This window comes from Salvelinus namaycush, chromosome 11 (genome assembly GCF_016432855.1).
Source record: "Salvelinus namaycush isolate Seneca chromosome 11, SaNama_1.0, whole genome shotgun sequence".
Lineage (NCBI taxonomy): Eukaryota > Metazoa > Chordata > Actinopteri > Salmoniformes > Salmonidae > Salvelinus > Salvelinus namaycush.
Genome location: NC_052317.1, coordinates 43410449 through 43431289, shown reverse-complemented (window position 1 = coordinate 43431289; position 20841 = coordinate 43410449). Strand labels below are relative to the sequence as shown.

The following is a 20841-nucleotide window of genomic DNA, read 5'->3' as shown; positions in this document are numbered from 1 at the left end:
GGTGCCTTGTGAGGATACGCCGACGAGTGGCTAATCTTCCCTTGCCATCCGTACTACTAGCCAACGTACAATCACTGGATAATAAATTGGACGAACTCCTACCAATGGGACATTAAATACGGTAATATCTTATGTTTCACCGAGTCGTGGCTGAACGACGACATGAATAACATACAGCTGGCTGGTTATACACTGTATCGGCAGGATAGAACAGCAGCCTCTGGTAAGACAAGCGGTGACGGTCTATGTATATTTGTAAACAACAGCTGGTGCACGATATCTAAGGAAGTCTCGAGGTTTTGCTTGCCTGAGGTAGAGTATCTCATGATAAGCTGTAGACCACACTATCTACCTAGAGAGTTTATCTGTATTTTTCGTAGCTGTCTACATACTGATGCTGGCACTAAGACCGCACTCAATGAGCTATATACCGCCATAAGCAAACTGGAAAACATTCATCCAGAGGTGGCGCACCTAGTGGCCTGGGATGCAGGGAGACTTAAATCAGTTTTACCTAATTTCTATCAGCATGTTAAATTTACAACCAGAGGGAAAAAAACTCTAGACCATCTTTACTCCACACACAGAGACGTGTGCAAAGCTCTCCCTCGCCCACCATTTGGAAAATCTGACCATAATTCTATCCTCCTGATTCCTGCTTACAAGCAAAACTTAAAGCAGGAAGCACCAGAGACTCGGTCAATAAAAAAGTGGTCAGATGAAGCAGATGCTAAGCTACAGGACTGTTTTGCTAGCACAGACTGGAATATGTTCCGGGATTCTTCCGATGGCATTGAGGAGTACACCACATAAGTCACTGGCTTCATCAATAAGTGCATCAATGACGTCGTCCCCACAGTGACTGTACTTACATACCCCAACCAGAAGCCATGGATTACAAGCAACCTCCTACCGCTTTCAAGGAGCGGGACTGTAACGGCGTTCCTCCTCCTCTTCATCCGAAGAGGAGGAGCAGGGATTGAACCAAAATGCAGCGTTTGAATTCGACATAATATTTATTTACAAAACGGAAAAACACGACAACACTTTAACCAACTACAAAACAATAAACGACGTAGACAGACCTGGACGACGAACTTACATGAAACACGAAGAACGCATGAACAGGAAAACTGACTACAAAAAAGAACGAACGTACAAACAAACCGAGACAGTCCCGTGTGGCGCGACAAACACAGACACAGGAGACAACCACCCACAACAATCAATGTGAAAACACCTACCTTAATATGATTCTCAATCAGAGGAGATGAAAACCACCTGCCTCTAATTGAGAACCATATTAGGTACCCATTAACCAACATAGAAACAGAAAACATAGACTGCCCACCCAAACTCACGTCCTGACCAACTAACACATACAAAAACTAACAGAAAACAGGTCAGGAACGTGACATAACCCCCCCCTTAAGGGGCGAACCCCGGGCGCACCAGCACAAAGTCTAGGGGAGGGTCAGGGTGGGCATCTGACCACGGTGGTGGCTCAGGCTCTGGGCGAGGTCCCCACCCCACCATAGTCAATCCCAGCTTACTTCTCCCCCTCAGAATGACCACCATCCTATTCCACCCACCTAATATAAGAGGCAACACAAAAATAAGGGACAGCTCTGGGACAAGGTAGTTCAGGACAGAGAGGTAGGTCAGGATAGAGAGGTAGCTCAAGATAGAGAGGTAGCTCAGGATAGAGAGGTAGCTCAGGATAGAGGGGCAACTCCGGACTGAAGGGCAGCTCCGGACAGAGAGACAGCTCTGGACTGAGGGGCAGTTCTGGATACATGGCAGCTCTGGACGCTCATGACTAGCTGACGGCTCTGGACGCTCATGGCTGGCTGACGGCTCTGGACGCTCATGGCTGGCTGACGGCTCTGGACGCTCATGGCTGGCTGACGGCTCTGGACGCTCATGGCTGGCTGACGGCTCTGGACGCTCATGGCTGGCTGACGGCTCTGGACGCTCATGGCTGGCTGACGGCTCTGGACGCTCATGGCTGGCTGACGGCTCTGGACGCTCATGGCTGGCTGACAGCTCTGGACGCTCATGGCTCACTGGCGGCTCTGGACGCTCATGGCTCACTGGCGGCTCTGGCAGATCCTGTCTGGTTGGCGGCTCTGGCAGATCCTGTCTGGTTGGCGGCTCTGGCAGATCCTGTCTGGTTGGCGGCTCTGGCAGATCCTGTCTGGTTGGCGGCTCTGGCAGATCCTGTCTGGTTGGCGGCTCTGGCAGATCCTGTCTGACGAATGGCTCTAGCGGCTCCTGACTGACGAACGGCTCTGACGGCTCGGGACAGACGGGCGGCTCTAATGGCTTGGGACAGACGGATGGCTCAGACGGCACTGGGCAGACGGATGGCTCAGACGGCGCTGGGGAGACGGATGGCTCAGACGGCGCTGAGGAGACGGATGGCTCAGATGGCACTGGGCAGACGGATGGCTCTGGCCGGATGAGGCGCACTGTAGGCCTGGTGCGTGGTGCCGGAACTGGAGGCACCGGACTGGAGACACGCACTTCAAGGCTAGTGCGGGGAGCAGGGACAGGGCACACTGACCTCTCGAAGCGCACTATAGGCCTGGTGCGTGGTACCGGAACTGGTGGTACCGGGCTGAGGGCACGCACATCAGGACGAGTACGGGGAGAAGGAACAGTGTGTACACGGCTCTGGAGACGCACAGGTGGCTTAGTGCGTGGTGCCGGAACTGGAGGCACTGGGCTGGAGACACGCACCATAGGGAGAGTGTGTGGAGGAGGAACAGGGCTCTGGAAACGCACTGGAAGCCTGGTGCGTGGTGTAGGCACTGGTGGTACTGGGCTGGGGCGGGGAGGTGGCGCCGGAAATACCGGACCGTGCAGGCGTACTGGCTCCCTTGAGCATTGAGCCTGCCCAACCTTACCTGGTTGAATGCTCCCCGTCGCCCTACCAGTGCGGGGAGGTGGAATAACCCGCACCGGGCTATGTAGGCGAACCGGGGACACCATGCGTAAGGCTGGTGCCATGTAAGCCGGCCCAAGGAGACGTACTGGTGGCCAGATATGTAGAGCCGGCTTCATGGCACTTGGCTCCATGCTCAATCTAGCCCTACCAGTGCGGGGAGGTGGAATAACCCGCACCGGGCTATGCACACGTACAGGAGACACCGTGCGCTCTACTGCGTAACACGGTGTCTGCCCGTACTCCCGCTCTCCACGGTTAGCCTGGGAAGTGGGCGCAGGTCTCCTACCTGCCCTTGGCCCACTACCTCTTAGCCCCCCCCCAAGAAATTTTTGGGGTTTCTTCTCGGGCTTCCTTGCTAGCCGCGTACCTTCATATCTCCGGTCTTGAGCTTGATTCTCCGGCTTCCAGCCACGTCTCCTTGCTGCCTCCTCATACCACCGCTCTTGGGCTCTCGCTGCCTCCATCTCCTCACGAGCGCGGCGATATTCCCCAATATGTGCCCAGTGTCCTTTACCCTCCAATACTTCCTCCCAAGTCCACGAGTCCTGATTATTTGGTCGCTGCTCGTAGTCACACTGCTTGGTTCTGGTAATTTGGTGGGTGGTTCTGTAACGGCGTTCCTCCTCCTCTTCATCCGAAGAGGAGGAGCAGGGATTGAACCAAAATGCAGCGTTTGAATTCGACATAATATTTATTTACAAAACGGAAAAACACGACAACACTTTAACCAACTACAAAACAATAAACGACGTAGACAGACCTGGACGACGAACTTACATGAAACACGAAGAACGCATGAACAGGAAAACTGACTACAAAAAAGAACGAACGTACAAACAAACCGAGACAGTCCCGTGTGGCGCGACAAACACAGACACAGGAGACAACCACCCACAACAATCAATGTGAAAACACCTACCTTAATATGATTCTCAATCAGAGGAGATGAAAACCACCTGCCTCTAATTGAGAACCATATTAGGTACCCATTAACCAACATAGAAACAGAAAACATAGACTGCCCACCCAAACTCACGTCCTGACCAACTAACACATACAAAAACTAACAGAAAACAGGTCAGGAACGTGACAGGGACTCTAACCCGGAAGCTTATAAGAAATCCTGCTATGCTCTCCGATGAACCATCAAACAGGCAAAGCATCAATACAGGACAAAGATCTAATCGTACTACACTGGCTCCGATGCTCGTTGGATGTGGCAGGGCCTGCAAACTATTACAGACTACAAAGGGAAGCACAGCCGAGAGCTCCCCAGTGACACGAGCCGGCGGTGTCAGAGGAAGGCCCAAAAAATTGTCAAAGACTCCGCCCGGGCAACGAAGGAGTGGCTTCGTAAGAAGCATTTCAAGGTCCTGGAGTGGCCTAGCCAGTCTCCAGATCTCAACCCCATAGAAAATCTTTGGAGGGAGTTGAAAGTCCGTGTTGCCCAGCAACAGCCCCAAAACATCACTGCTCTAGAGGAGATCTGCATGGAGGAATGGGCCAAAATACCAGCAACAGTGTGTGAAAACCTTGTGAAGACTTACAGAAAACGTTTGACCTCTGTCATTGCCAACAAAGGGTATATAACAAAGTATTGAGATAAACTTTTGTTATTGACCAAATACTTATTTTCCACCATAATTTGCAAATAAATTCATAAAAAATCCTACAATGTGATTTTCTGGATTTTTTTTTCTCATTTTGTCTGTCATAGTTGAAGTGTACCTATGATGAAAATTACAGGCCTCTCTCATCTTTTTAAGTGGGAGAACTTGCACAATTGGTGGCTGACTAAATACTTTTTTGCCCCACTGTATGTGTTATATTTCTTTGTTTTTGGCTGAGTGTGGTTCCCAATCAGAGGCAGCTGTCTATCTTTGTCTCTGATTGGGAATCATACTTAGGCAGCCTTTTCCCACCTGTGTTTTGTGGGTAGTTGTTTTCTGTTTAGTGTGTCTTCACCTTACAGAACTGTTTCGTTTCTCACTTTGTTATTTTGCTTGAGTGTTTTTGGTGAATAAATGATCATGAACACATACCACGCTGCGCTTTGGTCCACTTCTTCAGACTAGCGTTACACAGGTGTTGTAGCTCCAGCACAACAGGACGTTATCCACTGTAATGCAGAGCCATGCAAGCATCATTTTGCCATTATACAACTGGATATTTAACTCACCAACATACAGCATGCAGTACACAGATAGCACACATGAACACACCTGGCCTATGACTGTAACACTATAGCTAAGCCATTATACATACTGTAGCGACCAGCACAGACAGCAGTGTGTTGTGTGTTAGGCTATTAGTGGGTTGTGTTGTACTTACCAGTGTTCGCGGGGTCCGACATGCCAATCAACCTGCTATCTGCCAATCACGGGAATGCCTGGAATGTTCTGAAGCCGGGCATCCTGGTGGTTGGCGGAGTGGCGTGAAGGGGGGTTGGGCAGGGGGATGGAGCATTGGAAGTTAAGACCAGGTTTAGCCATTGTTCTTTCTCTTACGTCTGGGCTTCACAAGAGAAGGTCACGGTTGGCTTGTGTGGTATCTTTCATTTATTTGGTGTGGGCTACAGCCAAACAGTGTAAAGTTGGGTTAATAAACCGTCAATTCGTAAACTCAATCCTCTGTCTGGACAATTGTTCCTTTATGATCTAGTCAGGTCATTACAATACATTTACTCAACTGCTGTTGTTGACAAATGACAGTAGCTATTTAATGGGGCACAGTGTAATAGTGCACCTGTGTACATCCAGTACTACAATTGAGTAGGCTATCTTTCCTCCTCCTTCTCTGATAGGCCTGCTGGTACCCTGGCAGTGGGAGGGCTCAATCTTTGGTATTTGCTGAAAACAATAAAAGAATTGTCATTTCATTCCCCCTAAAAAAACGAAAAACGTCAAAGTTAAGCCCCTGACACTACCCTGCAGTCATAATCAGAAATACCATTAGCCTACTATACATCTTTAGCCTCAAGGCAGAGGCTCTCCAGGAAGAATGGGAGCAACAGATTTTAAAGTGATACATCTTTTGCTTTTAATCAGTTTATCTGAGGTAAGCACAGATCTTTACTAATTAGACCTACAAATAATGTGTTGCTTAAACAATCTTAGTGTTGATTATTGCAGTTGTATATGATATTGTTATTCTGCTGTGTCATTGTAACCATCTGAAAACATGCACGTTGTATGATTCTAGAAATGCATAGAGACAGAGGGAGACGTTTGGGAAATAAATACACAGGCTCTTTTGAGTAACACTGCTTTCAACAAGTGTATGCCCAACCTTGGCTCAATGGACAAATTCATTCATGGAGGAGAAAAAACCCCTGAGCTCACTGACCAGTCCTGAAATCTGTGTTGAGTGAAGAAAAAATGTGCTGCCTCTCGGCCTGTCATGCAGGGCGAATATTATACAGGACAGGGGTATAAATGTTCCTTTTAGGGATAACATATGAAACACCACCGCTACCGTTGAAATGGTTTCCGTTAGCGTTAATGTTTATGTTTGGTTTTCAGATATGTGGAGCGCAAAAAGGTATTCAAACAACCCTTTGTTAACTTTTTAAAACAAACTTTCCCACATAATTGCTTGAGAGACACACACATTAACATTCTCTTTTATTTCACTGTTATTACACCATTATAAAGTACATGCAAATAATAAGCCTAAAATGTATTTAATGATTTCTGTTCTTTCACAACGTTGCAGACATAACATTATCCGTGTTCCAAGTGTCCACAAAAAGTATGACGGTGCGATGGAGTCGTTACTCTGGCGCCAGCTCCTACAAAATCACCGCCACACCAAAGAACTCTCCTCAACCGTCCGCATTCGCTCAGTTTAGCGGGAACTCTGTCATGGGCTCTGTTAACTCTCTCTCCGCCAACACGATGTACACCATGCGGGTCGAGGCCATTGACAAAGCGGGCAACATCCTGAGCAGTGCAGAGTTGGACGGAAGCTCATGTATGTATGCATGCATAATGGCCATGTGTGTGCGTAATGGACATATTATGAATTATGTATAACGCATTGTAGGCCTGCTATTCTCTCAATGCTTTGAATAAGGTATTTGAATAAGAAGATGATGATGATAATTATGATGATAATGATAATTATGATGATGATAATTATGATTATGATGATAATTATGATGCTGATGCTGATCATTCTGATGATAGTGATAATTATGATGATGATAATTCTGATTATGATTATGATGATAATTATGATGCTAATGATGATTATGATGATGATGATGATGATAAGGATAATTATGATGTTCACGATGATGCTGATAATTATGATGATGATGATGATGATGATTATGATGATGATGATAATTATGATGATTATGATGATGATGTCTATATCCCTGTGTGTGATGATGCTCTGTTCTGCTCTGCTCTGACCACCAGCCCCCGAGGTACCTAACATTAAGCAGACATACTCCAAGAAGAGCGACAGAATCAGTGTGGAGTTCAGTGAGGTGATGGGGGCGAGCGGCTACATCCTGCGAGCTGAGTCTGAGGTGGGAGACTTCTTCTCAGAGACCGCGGTGACCAGCTCCCCTGGCACCGTGCTGCAGCTGCAGCCATACACAGACTACACCCTCAGTGTCATGTCTGTCAACAGCGCGGGACGCAGCCAGCCCTCAGCACCCGTCCAGATCAGAACGGGTAGATGGTTTAGATACATACACCTGTCCAGGTTTATACACCTGTTCACATACACCTGTTTAGATACATACACCTGTCCAGGTTTATACACCTGTTCACATACACCTGTTTAGATACATACACCTGTCCAGGTTTATACACCTGTCCAGGTTTATACACCTGTTCACATACACCTGTTTAGATACATACACCTGTTTAGATACATACACCTGTCCAGGTTTATGCACCTGTTCACATACACCTGTTTAGATACATACACCTGTCCAGGTTTATACACCTGTTCACATACACCTGTTTAGATACATACACCTGTCCAGGTTTATACACCTGTTCACATACACCTGTTTAGATACATACACCTTTCCAGGTTTATACACCTGTTCACATACACCTGTTTAGATACATACACCTGTCCAGGTTTATACACCTGTTCACATACACCTGTTTACATTACATTACATTTAAGTCATTTAGCAGACGCTCTTATCCAGAGCGACTTACAAGTACATACATTCATACTTTTTTTGTACTGGCCCCCCGTGGGAAACGAACCCACAACCCTGGCGTTGCAAGCGCCATGCTCTACCAACTGAGCCACACGGGGCCGCTATGGTGCACCTGTTTAGATACATACACCTGTCCAGGTTTATACACCTGTTCACATACATACACCTGTCTAGGTTTATTTTAAAAAGCCTTAAGTTTGTTACAATAATTAGAAAGTAAAATGACAATTAGTGTCTATCTGATCCAAGCCACAAGAAGAATCGATCACAGACAATAAGTCTATCCCTCAACTTTCACTCACTCTTCAAATTAAATTAAAAGTTGTTTACTTAATATCGTAATGACTGTATCATGACTGAAACGCTACCTCTCCATAGTGTCTGAGAGACAAAGGACTGCTATCTCCATAATGGAGTGCAGTTTCACAGCTCTATTGTCATAGTGGGTGCCTTGTGCGGAAACTGTATCTCCCCATTTAAGCCTTAAAACATATCAGAACATGAAAAGGGAAACCATGAGAACTAGGTTCTCCTCTCCCCGAGGAGAACTGGACGTATCATAAGGACAGGAAAATGGATTCTATTTCACTAGCAAACAAAAAAGATGACTCTCTTTTCGGCCAGGTTTGGACTATTTCAATGTATTCTCTCTTCTTTTATCTTTGCCTGGAACAGGTTTGTTTCCTTCCTGGATAGTATCCTCTCTCTCTTTCTCGCTTTCTCTCTCTCTCTCTCTCTCTCTCTCTCTCTCTCTCTCTCTCTCTCTCTCTCTCTCTCTCTCTCTCTCTCTCTCTCTCTCTGCCTCCTTTCATCACATCTATTAGTTTATTAATCTACCTTTTTTCTCCCTTCCCCCTCTTCAGTGGTGGTGGCCCCACAGCTAAACACCACCTCTCCCAGAAATGACACCATCCTGGTGACCTGGTCCCCGGTCAACGACACGGTCCTCTACACCCTCTGCATCATCAAGGAGGGCTCCAACTCTCGCCTCAAACTCAACACCAGCGACCCATTCATGACCTTTGATGGCCTGGAGCCCGGTACCACCTACTGCATCAAGGGCACAGCCTGGGACCTGGACGGTCGCCCCGGAGACGACCTCACTGTGTGTCAGATCACCCGTAAGCATGGCAACTGGATGTTTGGTTAATAATATTAGCTTGTATTAAAACCTCTCAGGAGAGAGAGAGATCTGGCAAGATGCCAGAAAGGGAAAAGTTATTTATGCTTTGTATCTAGAGACACAATACTGAACAATAGACACAATGTAACACATAATCAGCATATAACATCAGTCTTTGAAATTGTCAAAGCCTGGAGAGTCACTTGGTGGGAGGTGTCTGCTATGGTGCTGATACAATTTTCCATCATAGCCTGTCCACTAGATGTTGGCACAGTTCATTAGAACCCAGGTATGACTTTATATGCCATCTAGATGTATGAGTGTGTCTATGTGAATATGTTAATCTCATGTTCATATCAGTAAATTTATTTTTTTGTGTCGTTCTTTGAATAACTGTATCTCTGTCCCCCCACTAGGTCCTCTCAGCCCTGAGGCCGTCCAGGTGTTTTTGACCCAGACCAGGTCTGGGGGTTTGGCAGTCTACTGGCAGATGGTGCATGGGGCAGACGTCTACTTGGCAAGGACCTCTACTGGTCAGAACTGCTCTGCCTCAGAGAGGTTCTGTATGATCAGCCCACTGAGCTGCGGGCAGAACCACAGTGTGACTGTTACTGCCGAGAACAGCGCTGGAACCAGCAACCCCTCTGACCCTGAGGAATTCATCACATGTATGTATACCCCCTGACCCTTGACCTCTTACCTCTGGCTCTGGCTCTGACCCCTAACCCCAAAATCAAATAAATAAATAAAATAAAAATGTATTGGTCGAGTATACAGATTTGCAGATGTTATTGGTGGTGCAGCGAAATGCTTGTGTTGCTAGCTCCAACCGTGCAGTAAAACATAGCAATACAAATAATACACACATAATCCAGAATTTAAAAAAAACATAGTTATATAGGATAAGCCATGACTACAGTAGAATACAGTATATGCATATAAAGTGAGTAAAACAGTATGTAAACATTATTAAAGTGACCAGTGTTCAATGACTATGTAAATAGGGCATCAGTCTCTAAGGTGCAGGGTAGAGTACCGAGTGGTAACCGGCTAGTAACAGTGACTAAGGTTCAGGACAGGAGACAGGGTACAGGGCGGAGGCTGGCTAGTGGTGACTGTTCAACAGTCTGATGGCCTGGAGATAGAAGCTGTTTCTCAGTCTCTCTGTCTCAGCTTTGATGCACCTGTACTGTCTTCGGCATGGCTCGGGTGGCTGAAGTCCTTCATGATCTTCCTGTGACACAAGGTTTTGTAGATGTCCGGGAGGGCAGTACTTGCAACACTACACTGTAGCCATACTAACATGAGTCTTTCCGGTGTTATTACAAAGGTAGGAGGTCAATGTAAGCTGATGTCCCCTATATTATTACTATGATATAAGGTAATGTAATGTTATCCTAATCTCTCTTGTCTCTCTCGGGCACACATATGTAATAATAGTGTATTTACATGTACTTGCAATACTTCCAGTGTTATTACTATGGTATAAGGTAATGTAATCTCTTGACTCTCTCTGTCACACATATGTAATAATAGTGTATTTTATTACTATGGTATAAGGTCTATAATGTAGAGTCCTGCCTGGAGTTACATGTATATCACTCTTGTGTCTCTCTGTCAGTCCCATGCCCTGTGGAGAGAATCTGGGTAGATGAGCACCAGGCGGGCAGCTGCTGGGTGTCGTGGACTGAGATGCCCCTGGTGGAGTACTACATCGCTTTTGTCAAGAGAGACGACGGGTCTGAGGAGCGCTGTAACACCACTGACACCACCTGTCACTTCTACTGCATGTGTGGCTACACCTACCTCATCACCATGTTCACCTACAACCAGGCTGGCTCCAGTCCACCGGGAGACGTGTTCAACTATACCACCAGTAAGAGTTATTATATTGTCCACACACACACACACAGCTTTGTCAAGTCACTCATCTCTCTTCTCTTCCTCCCTAGTTCCCTGTTGCCCAGAGGACGTTACCATAGCACTGGTGTCCACGGAGACCCTGGAGATCATGTGGTCGTCGGTGCGGGGGGCGGAGCTATACGAGACGACGGCGGAGGAGATTGATGATGTCATCCACTGTAAGGACACGGCGCCTGTGTGTGCTCTGTCCAACCTACGCTGTAACACACAGTACAGTGTGGTGGTGACACCATGCAGCGAAATACGAGGCTGCAACCGCACCTGCAAACCTCACACACATGAGACAGGTAAAACACACATCAATACAATAGGTAACAAACAGTGCAATGGTGTATTCACTTTAAATTACATAGAAAACATTTTATTTTAAGAATGAGATCAGCTCTTCCTCAACTTTACTGTCTTTGTTCTACATGGGATCTCACTTTACCATTACAAGACCAGTAGAGGATGCTGAGGGGAGGACGGCTCATAATAATGGCTGGAACGGAGCAAATGGAATGGATCCTAGGTTCCTGCCTTTCTAGGGAGTTTTTCCTAGCCACCGTGCTTCTACAGTCGTGGCCAAAAGTTTTGAGAATGACACAAATATTTATTTTAACAAAGTCTGCTGCCTCAGTTTGTATGATGGCAATTTGCATATACTCCAGAATGTTATGAAGAGTGATCAGATGAATTGCAATTAATTGCAAAGTCCCTCTTTGCCATGCAAATGAACTGAATCCCCCAAAAACATTTCCACTGCATTTCAGCCCTGCCACAAAAGGACCAGCTGACATCATGTCAGTGATTCTCTCGTTAACACAGGTGTGAGTGTTGACGAGGACAAGGCTGGAGATCACTCTGTCATGCTGATTGAGTTCGAATAACAGACTGGAAGCATCAAAAGGAGGGTGGTGCTTGGAATCATTGTTCTTCCTCTGTCAATCATGGTTACCTGCAAGGAAACATGTGCCGTCATCATTGCTTTGCACAAAAAGGGCTTCACAGGCAAGGATGTTGCTGCCAGTAAGATTGCACCTAAATCAACCCTTTATCGGATCATCAAGAACTTCAAGGAGAGCGGTTCAATTGTTGTGAAGTAGGCTTCAGGGTGCCCAAGAAAGTCCAGCAAGCCCCAGGACCGTCTCCTAAAGTTGATTCAGCTGCGGGCCCGGGGCACCACCATTACAGTGCTTGCTCAGGAATGGCAGCAGGCAGGTGTAAGTGCATCTGCACGCACAGTGAGGCGAAGACTTTTGGAGGATGGCCTGGTGTCAAGAAGGACAGCAAAGAAGCCACTTCTCTCCAGGAAAAACATCAGAGACAGACTGATATTCTGCAAAAGGTACAGGGATTGGACTGCTGAGGACTGGGGTAAAGTCATTTTCTCTGATGAATCCCCTTTCCGATTGTTTGGGGCATCTGTAAAAAAGCTTGTCCGGAGAAGACAAGGTGAGCGCTACCATCAGTCCTGTGTCATGCCAACAGTAAAGCATCCTGAGACCATTCATGCGTGGGGTTGCTTCTCAGCCAAGGGAGTGAGCTCGCTCACAATTTTGTTTTAGAACACAGCCATGAATAAAGAATGGTACGAACACATCCACCGAGAGCAACTTCTCCCAACCATCCAGGAACAGTTTGGTGACGAACAATGCCTTTTCCAGCATGATGGAGCACCTTGCCATAAGGCAAAAGTGATCGGGGAACAAAACATCGATATTTTGGGTCCATGGCTAGGAAACTCCCCAGACCTTAATCCCATTGAGAACTTGTGGTCAATCCTCAAGAGGTGGGTGGACAAACAAAAACCCACAAATTCTGACAAACCAAGCATTGATTATGCAAGAATGGGCTGCCATCAGTCAGGATGTGGCCCAGAAGTTAATTGACAGCATGCCAGGGCGGATTGCAGAGGTCTTGAAAAGGAAGGGTCAACACTGCAAATATTGACTCTTTGCATCAACTTCATGTAATTGTCAATAAAAGCCTTTGACACTTATGAAATGCTTGTAATTATACTTCAGTATTCCATAGTAACATCTGACAAAAATATCTAAAGACACTGAAGCAGCAAATGTGGAAATTAATATGTGTATCATTCTCAAAACTTTTGGCCACGACTGTACATCTGCATTGCTTGCTGTTTGGGGGTTTAGACTGAGTTTCTATATAGCACTTTGTGACATTGGCTGATGTATTGTGAAAAGGGCATTTGGGCATAAATAGGGCATAAATACATTTGATTGATTGATCAAACACATGGAAACCATGTGTATTTATGTGTATTTGATACCATTCCACTAATTCTGTTCCAGCCATTACCACGAGCCTGTCCTCCCCAATGAAGGTACCACCAACCTCCTGTGTACAAGACAAGGATAAGGATAAGCTTTAACCAATCAACAAATGAATCAATTAACCAGTCCATTAACCCCTCGTCTCTCCTCTAGCTCCCTGTTCTCCAGAGATCCTGAGTGTATCTCAGACCAACTCATCCTCGAGTGTCAGTGTCTTGTACACGGCCCCCAACACCCCCAACACCACCTACACTGTCACAGCCGTGGGCCTCACTGACACACACACCTGTCAATCACTCTCCACCTCTTGCCAGCTCACACAGCTTCCCTGCGGAGCCACCTATGATGTCACAGCGTATGCCAGGACAGCAGTGGGGCCAAGCCTGTCCAGCTATAGCGTGCCCCTGGAAACAGGTGCGGAAAACCCTGTATGACAGAGTGTATGTGGTTGTTAGAGCAAATCTAAAACGATATCCTATTTGTGCAGTATGGGAATAGGGTGTCATGTGAACCATAGATGTACAGACCATAGATATACATACCATAGATATATAGACCATAGATGTACAGACCATAGATATACATACCATGGATATATAGACCATAGATATACACACCATAGATATACATACCGTAGATATATAAACCATAGATATAAAGACCATAGATTATACAGACCATAGACATACAGACAATACAGATAACTCTCGGGCAGTCTCATTTGACACCGTATTCCCTATGCAGTGCACTAGTTTTAGCCAGATATCTAAGAATCTGTTCTGTTCTGTTCCCTCGCCAGGTCCCTGCTGCCCCCACACCCTGACAGTAGACCAGGTGACCCAGGCCATGACCAACGTCACCTGGTCCCCCGCTACAGGGGCGCGCTCCTATGTCACGGCGCTGACATCATCTCGGGGACACGCCAAGTGCCACACCATGGACACACACTGCCTTATGGGATGCATCACCTGCGGGACCAACTATAGCGTGAGCCTGGAGGCCATCAGCAGGACAGGCCACAAGGCAGAATGCAGATATCATGGGTTCTCATCCAGTGAGTATGAGTATGCATAGGCCACACAGACACAGACAGACAGACAGACAGACAGACAGACAGACAGACAGACAGACAGACAGACAGACAGACAGACAGACAGACAGACAGACAGACAGACAGACAGACAGACAGACAGACAGACAGACAGACAGACAGACAGACAGACAGACAGACAGACAGACAGACAGACAGACAGACAGACAGAGAGACAGACAGACAGAGCTAGTCAAAGGTAGATATACTGAAAACACACCCACACACACATACATGCATGAACGCACAGAATATTCTTGCACACTCAACAAACTGCTAAAAAATCACAAACAAACACCAATATTTCCCCCCAATTTGCATCCTGTCCATTCAAGACCACGTCATATAAATCTTCAATCTTTCCTCCTCTCTCGCTCCCAGGCGCCTGTTGTCCATCGAGTGTCAAGCTCTACCGGATGGCCAACAGAACTCTGAGGGTGTACTGGCACTCCTCGGGCCCCCAGAACCACACGGTGAACCTGATTGGGACAGGCACCAACCACACCTGCATCTCCCCGCCCCTCAGCAGCTCCTGTGATGTGGCCAAGGTCATGTGTGGGGACGTCTACACCATGGTGGTGGCACCTGTCAATCAGGATGGGAGCAAAGTCACATTCTGTCCCGGCAGGATCTACTCTGGTGAGTGTAGTTACTTAGTTAATTAGTTAGTTGGTTAGTTGGTTAGATGGTTAGATGGTTAGTTAGTAGTTCAAAGCTAGTTAGTAGGTAGGTAGTTAGTAGTTTGTTGGTGGTTAGTAGTTAGTTAGCAGTAGTATTTGTTAGTTAGTAGTTAGCTATTAGTAAAGTTGAAGTCGGAAGTTTACATACAGTTAGGTTGGAGACAAAACTTGTTTTTCAACCATTCCACAAATTTCTTATTAACAAACTATAGTTTTGGCAAGTCGGTTAGGACATCTACTTTGTGCATGACACAAGTAATTTTTCCAACAATTGTTTACAGACAGATTATTTCACTTATAATTGTAACGATCTGGGTGTCGTGGGTCTGAAGTCAGGTGCAGGAAACAGAGAGTTCAAAATAGTGCTCTTTATTGCACAAACGGCGGACACAGGCCACCTCACAAAACCACTGGGTGCCGAACAAAACAAACGTCCCAAACACAGGGACTAAAACAGTATAGCAAAAACCCACGAACAGGAACAAACACGTTCGTCTCAAAGGTACATAAATGTTACACCAAACAATCCCGCACAAAGAATCAGGCAGGCTGGCTGACTAATAAAGCCCTACCAATCATCACAACTCATAACAGGTGTAATCAATCAACATACAAGGAGGGGGAGAAAGAAACAGTGGCAGCTAGTAGGCCGGCGACGACGACCGCCGAGCGCCACCCGAACGGGAAGGGGAGCCACCTTCGGTCGGAGTCGTGACAATAATTCACTGTATCACAATTCCAGTGGGTCAGAAGTTTACATACACTAAGTTGACTGCCTATAAACAGCTTGGAAAATTCTTTGCTTTTGCATCTTTGCTTGACATCATGGGAAAATCAAAAGAAATCAGCCAAGACCTCCTAAAAAAAATTGTGGACCTCCACAAGTCTGGTTCGTCCTTGGGAGCAATTTCCAAACGCCTGAAGGTACCACGTTCATCTGTACAAACAATAGTATGCAAGTATAAACACCATGGGACCACACAGCCGTCATACCGCTTAGATAATTTTGTACCTGTTTCCTCCAGCATCTTTACAAGGTCCTTTGCTGTTGTTCTTATATTGATTTGCACTTTTCTCACCAAAGTACGTTCTTCTCTAGGAGACAGAACGCATCTCCTTCCTAAGCGGTATGACGGCTGTGTGGTCCCATGGTGTTTATACTTGCATACTATCCCATAGAAAATTTGTGGGCAGAACTGAAAAAGCATGTTTTAATTATTTTTTTTACCTTTATTTAACTAGGCAAGTCAGTTAAGAACAAATTCTTATTTACAATGACGGCCTAGGAACAGTGGGTGAACTGCCTTGTTCAGGGGCAGAACGACAGATTTTTACCTCATCAGCTTGGGGATTCGATCTTGCAACCTTTCGGTTACTAGTCCAACGCTCTAACCACTAGGCTACTTGCCGCCCCAAAAAGTGTGTGCGAGCAAGGAGGCCTACAAACCTGACTCAGTTACACCAGCTCTGTCAGGAGGACTGGGCCAAAATTCACCCAACTTATTGTGGGAAGCTTGTGGAAGGCTACCCGAAACGTTTGCCCCAAGTTAAACAATTTAAAGGCAATGCTACCAAATACTAATTGAGTGTATGTAAACTTCTGACCCACTGGGAATGTGATGAAAGAAATAAAAGCTGAAATAAATCATTCTTTCTACTATTATTCTGACATTTCACATTCTTAAAATAAAGTGGTGATCCTAACTGTCCTAAAACAGGGAATTTTTAAATGTCAGGAATTGTGAAAAACAGAGTTTAAATGTATTTGGCTGAGGTGTATGTAAACTTCCGACTTCAACTGCAGTTCGTTAGCTAGTAGATAGATAGTTAGGTAGTTAGTTAGTTTGAAGTTCATAGCTAGTTAGTAGTTAGTTAGTTAGTAGTTAGTCAGTAGTTAGTTAGTTAATGAGTTAGTTAGTTGTTAGTTAGTTGTTAGTCAGTTAGTTAGTTAGTCATGAGTTAGTTAAATAGTTAGTTAGTTAGTTAGTTAGTTAGTTAGTTAGTTAATTAGTTAGTTAGTTAGTTAGTTTGTTAGTTTGTTAGTTAGTTAGCAGTTAGTTAGCCATTAGTTAGTTAGTTAATTAGTTAGTTGTTACTTTGTTTGTTTGTTAGTTAGTTAGTTAGTTAGTAGTTAGTTAGTTAGTTACTAGTTAGTTAGTTAGTTACTAGTTAGTTAGTTAGTTAATTAGTTAGTTGTTAGTTCATTTGTTTGTTTGTTTGTTAGTTAGTTAGTTCGTTAGTTAGTTAGTAGTTGGTTAGTTGATTCGTTGTTCGTTAGGTGGTTAGTTGTTTTGTTGGTTAGCTTGTTACTAGTTAGTTGGTTTGTTAGGCAGATAAATATATTCTGTGGTTGATAGGTCAAACTGGGAATGTCTACAGTTAGTTTGTATCTAATGGCATTGTTCTCATTTTCTTACAGTGTCCTGCTCCGGAAGCAATGTAGGAATGGGTAAGTGTCTAGCGTCCGATAGTAAACTTCACCGGGCAACTTTACTGACATTGTGTATCCTACCCAATACACTCTAAAAAGAAATGGCTCCTGGAAGATCTTTTATGGGTACTTCAAATTGAAACTGTGGGGGAACCTCTTCAAAGAACCCCCTTTAATGGTTCCTCAAATAACCTTTTGGGGTTCATTTGTTCCATTATTATTATTAATCAGCATAACATAACAACAATAACAACAATAACACAATATTTTAGTTGTCAGTGTTTATTATGATTTGTGGCAAAGCAGAATTAAAAAATCTAAATATGAGGTCAACTCCCAGCAGAGCTCCAAGTTCAATCAATATATCCTCTTGCGTGTTAATGTGTTGATATCCTTCGTGTCCATAGCCAGAAGGGTTTTGCAGTGTAGGGAGGGTGAAGTCTGTGAATACAAAAATAATAATTATACAGATGATTAAGAAAACGTGCACATGACAGCTTTCATTCCTTGGTTTTTGTGGTAAATGTAAATGAAAATATGTCACTTTTGACAACAGTTTTCATACACATACCTTGTCCATAATGTAGAGACCTCTGGGATCTTCATCGAAGAGCTCAGTGAGGAGCAAGATGGCTGCTGTGATTGAATCCTATAAGGTTTTAGAGAACCCATTAATAAAAATGAGATGATAGCCTACAGTACATGTGATCTGCATGACATTATGTGACAAACCAATACCAATTGTACATACCTTTGTGTGCCTCCTCGTCAGAATACCTGCAGACACACATAAAGTGGGCAGTTCAGTCATCTGCGTCCAATGCAGCTAAGCCCTCAACATATTCTTACCTCTTTGTTGATTGACATCCACTGAATTGTGTCCATGTTCTCTTTTGTAAATCATTTTATAAGGGAGAAAGTGCCCAACAACACAGCCATTTGCATAAATATGAAAAGATAGACGGTATCATCATAAAACAATACCAATTTAGATCATACAAGGGAGAAACTTTACCTTAAATTGAGGAGAACTTAAAAATGGTCAGCTGTTTTTCAAATTCAAATCCACATTTTTCAGTTGGGCAGTTAGGTTCCTGCAAGAACTCACAAGAGCTAAGGAGGTTCCTCGATGAACCCCACCTCCTATGGGGTTCTTCAAAGTACCTTTTGGGGGCATTTTTCAGTGCCCAGAACCCTAAGGTTCTTCAAAGAACTTTGAGGATCTTAGAAGAACCCTTGTTGAAACTCCTAATTTTTTGAGTATATGTTGAACACCATTATTTCTCTTTCTCTTCTTTCTAGTGATCTATCGGGGAAAGAGAAGTGTCGATTAGAGGTGAGTTTAAATTGTGTATAACAAAATCATCAACTGTAAAAAAAAAAACTAAAAACTGATCATAAACTCTGTTGTGTAAACTTTTGAAACGTTCATTGTGTCATACTTCATACATCGTCATCTACTATATCAAATTATGAAAGATCCAGAAGAAAGGTGCTTTCACAAGACCTGTCCTTTGTGTTACCGCATGTCATAAAGAGTATCGCGTAACTTCATAAGCATCCATAAATTGCATCAGTCTATATGAGGTTGTCAACAACAATAAAGGCTGCAGATAGTCTAGCGGTTAGAGCATTGGGCCAGTAACCGAAAGATTGCTAGTTCAAATCCCTGAGGTGAAAAATATGTTAATGTTACCTTGAGCAAGGCACTTAACCCTAATTGCGCCAGGGTTGCCGTTGATAATAGTTAGCCGTGACCCAACTGTCTGAGGGAGAGCAAAAAATCACATTTCCTATTCACAAATGCATCTTAATACACACTTGTGTGAAAATAGGACAAATATAAACACCAACCAAATTAATTATGTTTTAAGACCAGACCTCTTTGTATAGAAAGGTCAATGTCCCAGTGGAACAACAGACTGAGAGGACAGGTCAGACAGGCATTCTTAGAAGAGGTGAGACAGTATTCTTAGAAGAGGTGAGACAGTATTCTTAGAAGAGGTGAGACAGTATTCTTAGAAGAGGTGAGACAGTATTCTTAGAGGTGAGACAGTATTCTTAGAAGAGGTGAGACAGTATTCTTAGAGGTGAGACAGTATTCTTAGAAGAGGTGAGACAGTATTCTTAGAAGAGGTGAGACGGTATTCTTAGAAGAGGTGAGACAGTATTCTTAGAGGTTAGACAGTATTCTTAGAGGTGAGATGGTATTCTTAGATGAGGTGAGACAGTATTCTTAGAAGAGGTGAGACAGTAGTCTTAGAAGAGGTGAGACAGAATTCTTAGAAGAGGTGAGACATTTTTCTTAAAGGTGAGACGGTATTCTTAGAGGTGTGACAGTATTCTTAGAGGTGAGACAGTATTCTTAAATGTGAGACGTTATCCTTAGAAGAGGTGATACAGTATTCTTAGAAGAGGTGATACAGTATTATTAGAAGAGGTGAGACAGCATTATTAGAGGTGAGACAGTATTCTTAGAAGAGGTGAGACAGTATTTTTTGAGGTGTGACAGCATTCTTAGAAGAGGTGAGACAGCATTCTTAGAAGAGGTGAGACAGCATTCTTAAAAGAGGTGAGACAGTATTCTTAGAAGAGGTGAGACAGTATTCTTAGAAGAGGTGAGACAGTATTCTTAGAAGAAGTGAGACAGTATTCTTAGAAGAGGTGAGACAGTATTCTTAGAAGAGGTGAGACAGCATTCTTAGAAGAAGTGAGACAGTATTCTTACCAGAAGTGAGACAGTATTCTTACAAGAGGTGAGACAGAATTCTTAGAAAAGGTGAGACAGTATTCTTAGAAGAAGTGAGACAGTATTCTTACAAGAGGTGAGACAGTATTCTTAGAAGAGGTGAGACAGTATTCTTAGAAGAAGTGAGACAGTATTCTTAGACGAAGTGAGACAGTATTCTTAGAAGAGGTGAGACAGCATTCTTAGAAGAGGTGAGACAGTATTCTTACAAGAGGTGAGACAGTATTCTTAGAGGTGAGACAGTATTCTTAGAGGTGAGACAGTATTCTTAGAGGTGAGACAGTATTCTTAGAAGAGGTGAGACAGTATTCTTAGAGGTGAATATATGTATATATATTTTAATTGAACCTTTATTTAAGTCAGTTAAGTCAGTTAAGAACAAATTCTTATTTGTTTACAATGACGGCACACCCCGGCGACGCTGG

General features: G+C 44.4%; 1 protein-coding gene across 1 annotated transcript; it reads left to right on the top strand.

Moving 5' to 3' along the window:
* Positions 1-6702: 6702 nt before the first annotated feature.
* Positions 6703-19001, top strand: fndc7a (fibronectin type III domain containing 7a). Its single transcript, XM_039003292.1, has 11 exons — positions 6703-6922; positions 7375-7635; positions 9005-9262; positions 9681-9932; positions 10886-11140; positions 11217-11474; positions 13620-13880; positions 14266-14520; positions 14938-15195; positions 17656-17685; positions 18970-19001. The coding sequence occupies exons 1-11, from the start codon at positions 6703-6705 to the stop codon at positions 18999-19001; spliced, it is 2340 nt and encodes a 779-aa protein (XP_038859220.1).
* Positions 19002-20841: the final 1840 nt, after the last annotated feature.

What these genes read in the sequence shown, in the direction of transcription:
- fndc7a (XM_039003292.1), top strand. Translation starts at nt 6,703, where the DNA reads ATGACGGTGCGATGGAGTCGTTACTCTGGCGCCAGCTCCTACAAAATC. An exon ending in TCCCGGCAGGATCTACTCTG is followed by an intron (nt 15,196 to 17,655) that starts GTGAGTGTAGTT and finishes ATTTTCTTACAG; the next exon opens with TGTCCTGCTCCGGAAGCAAT. An exon ending in CGGAAGCAATGTAGGAATGG is followed by an intron (nt 17,686 to 18,969) that starts GTAAGTGTCTAG and finishes TCTTCTTTCTAG; the next exon opens with TGATCTATCGGGGAAAGAGA.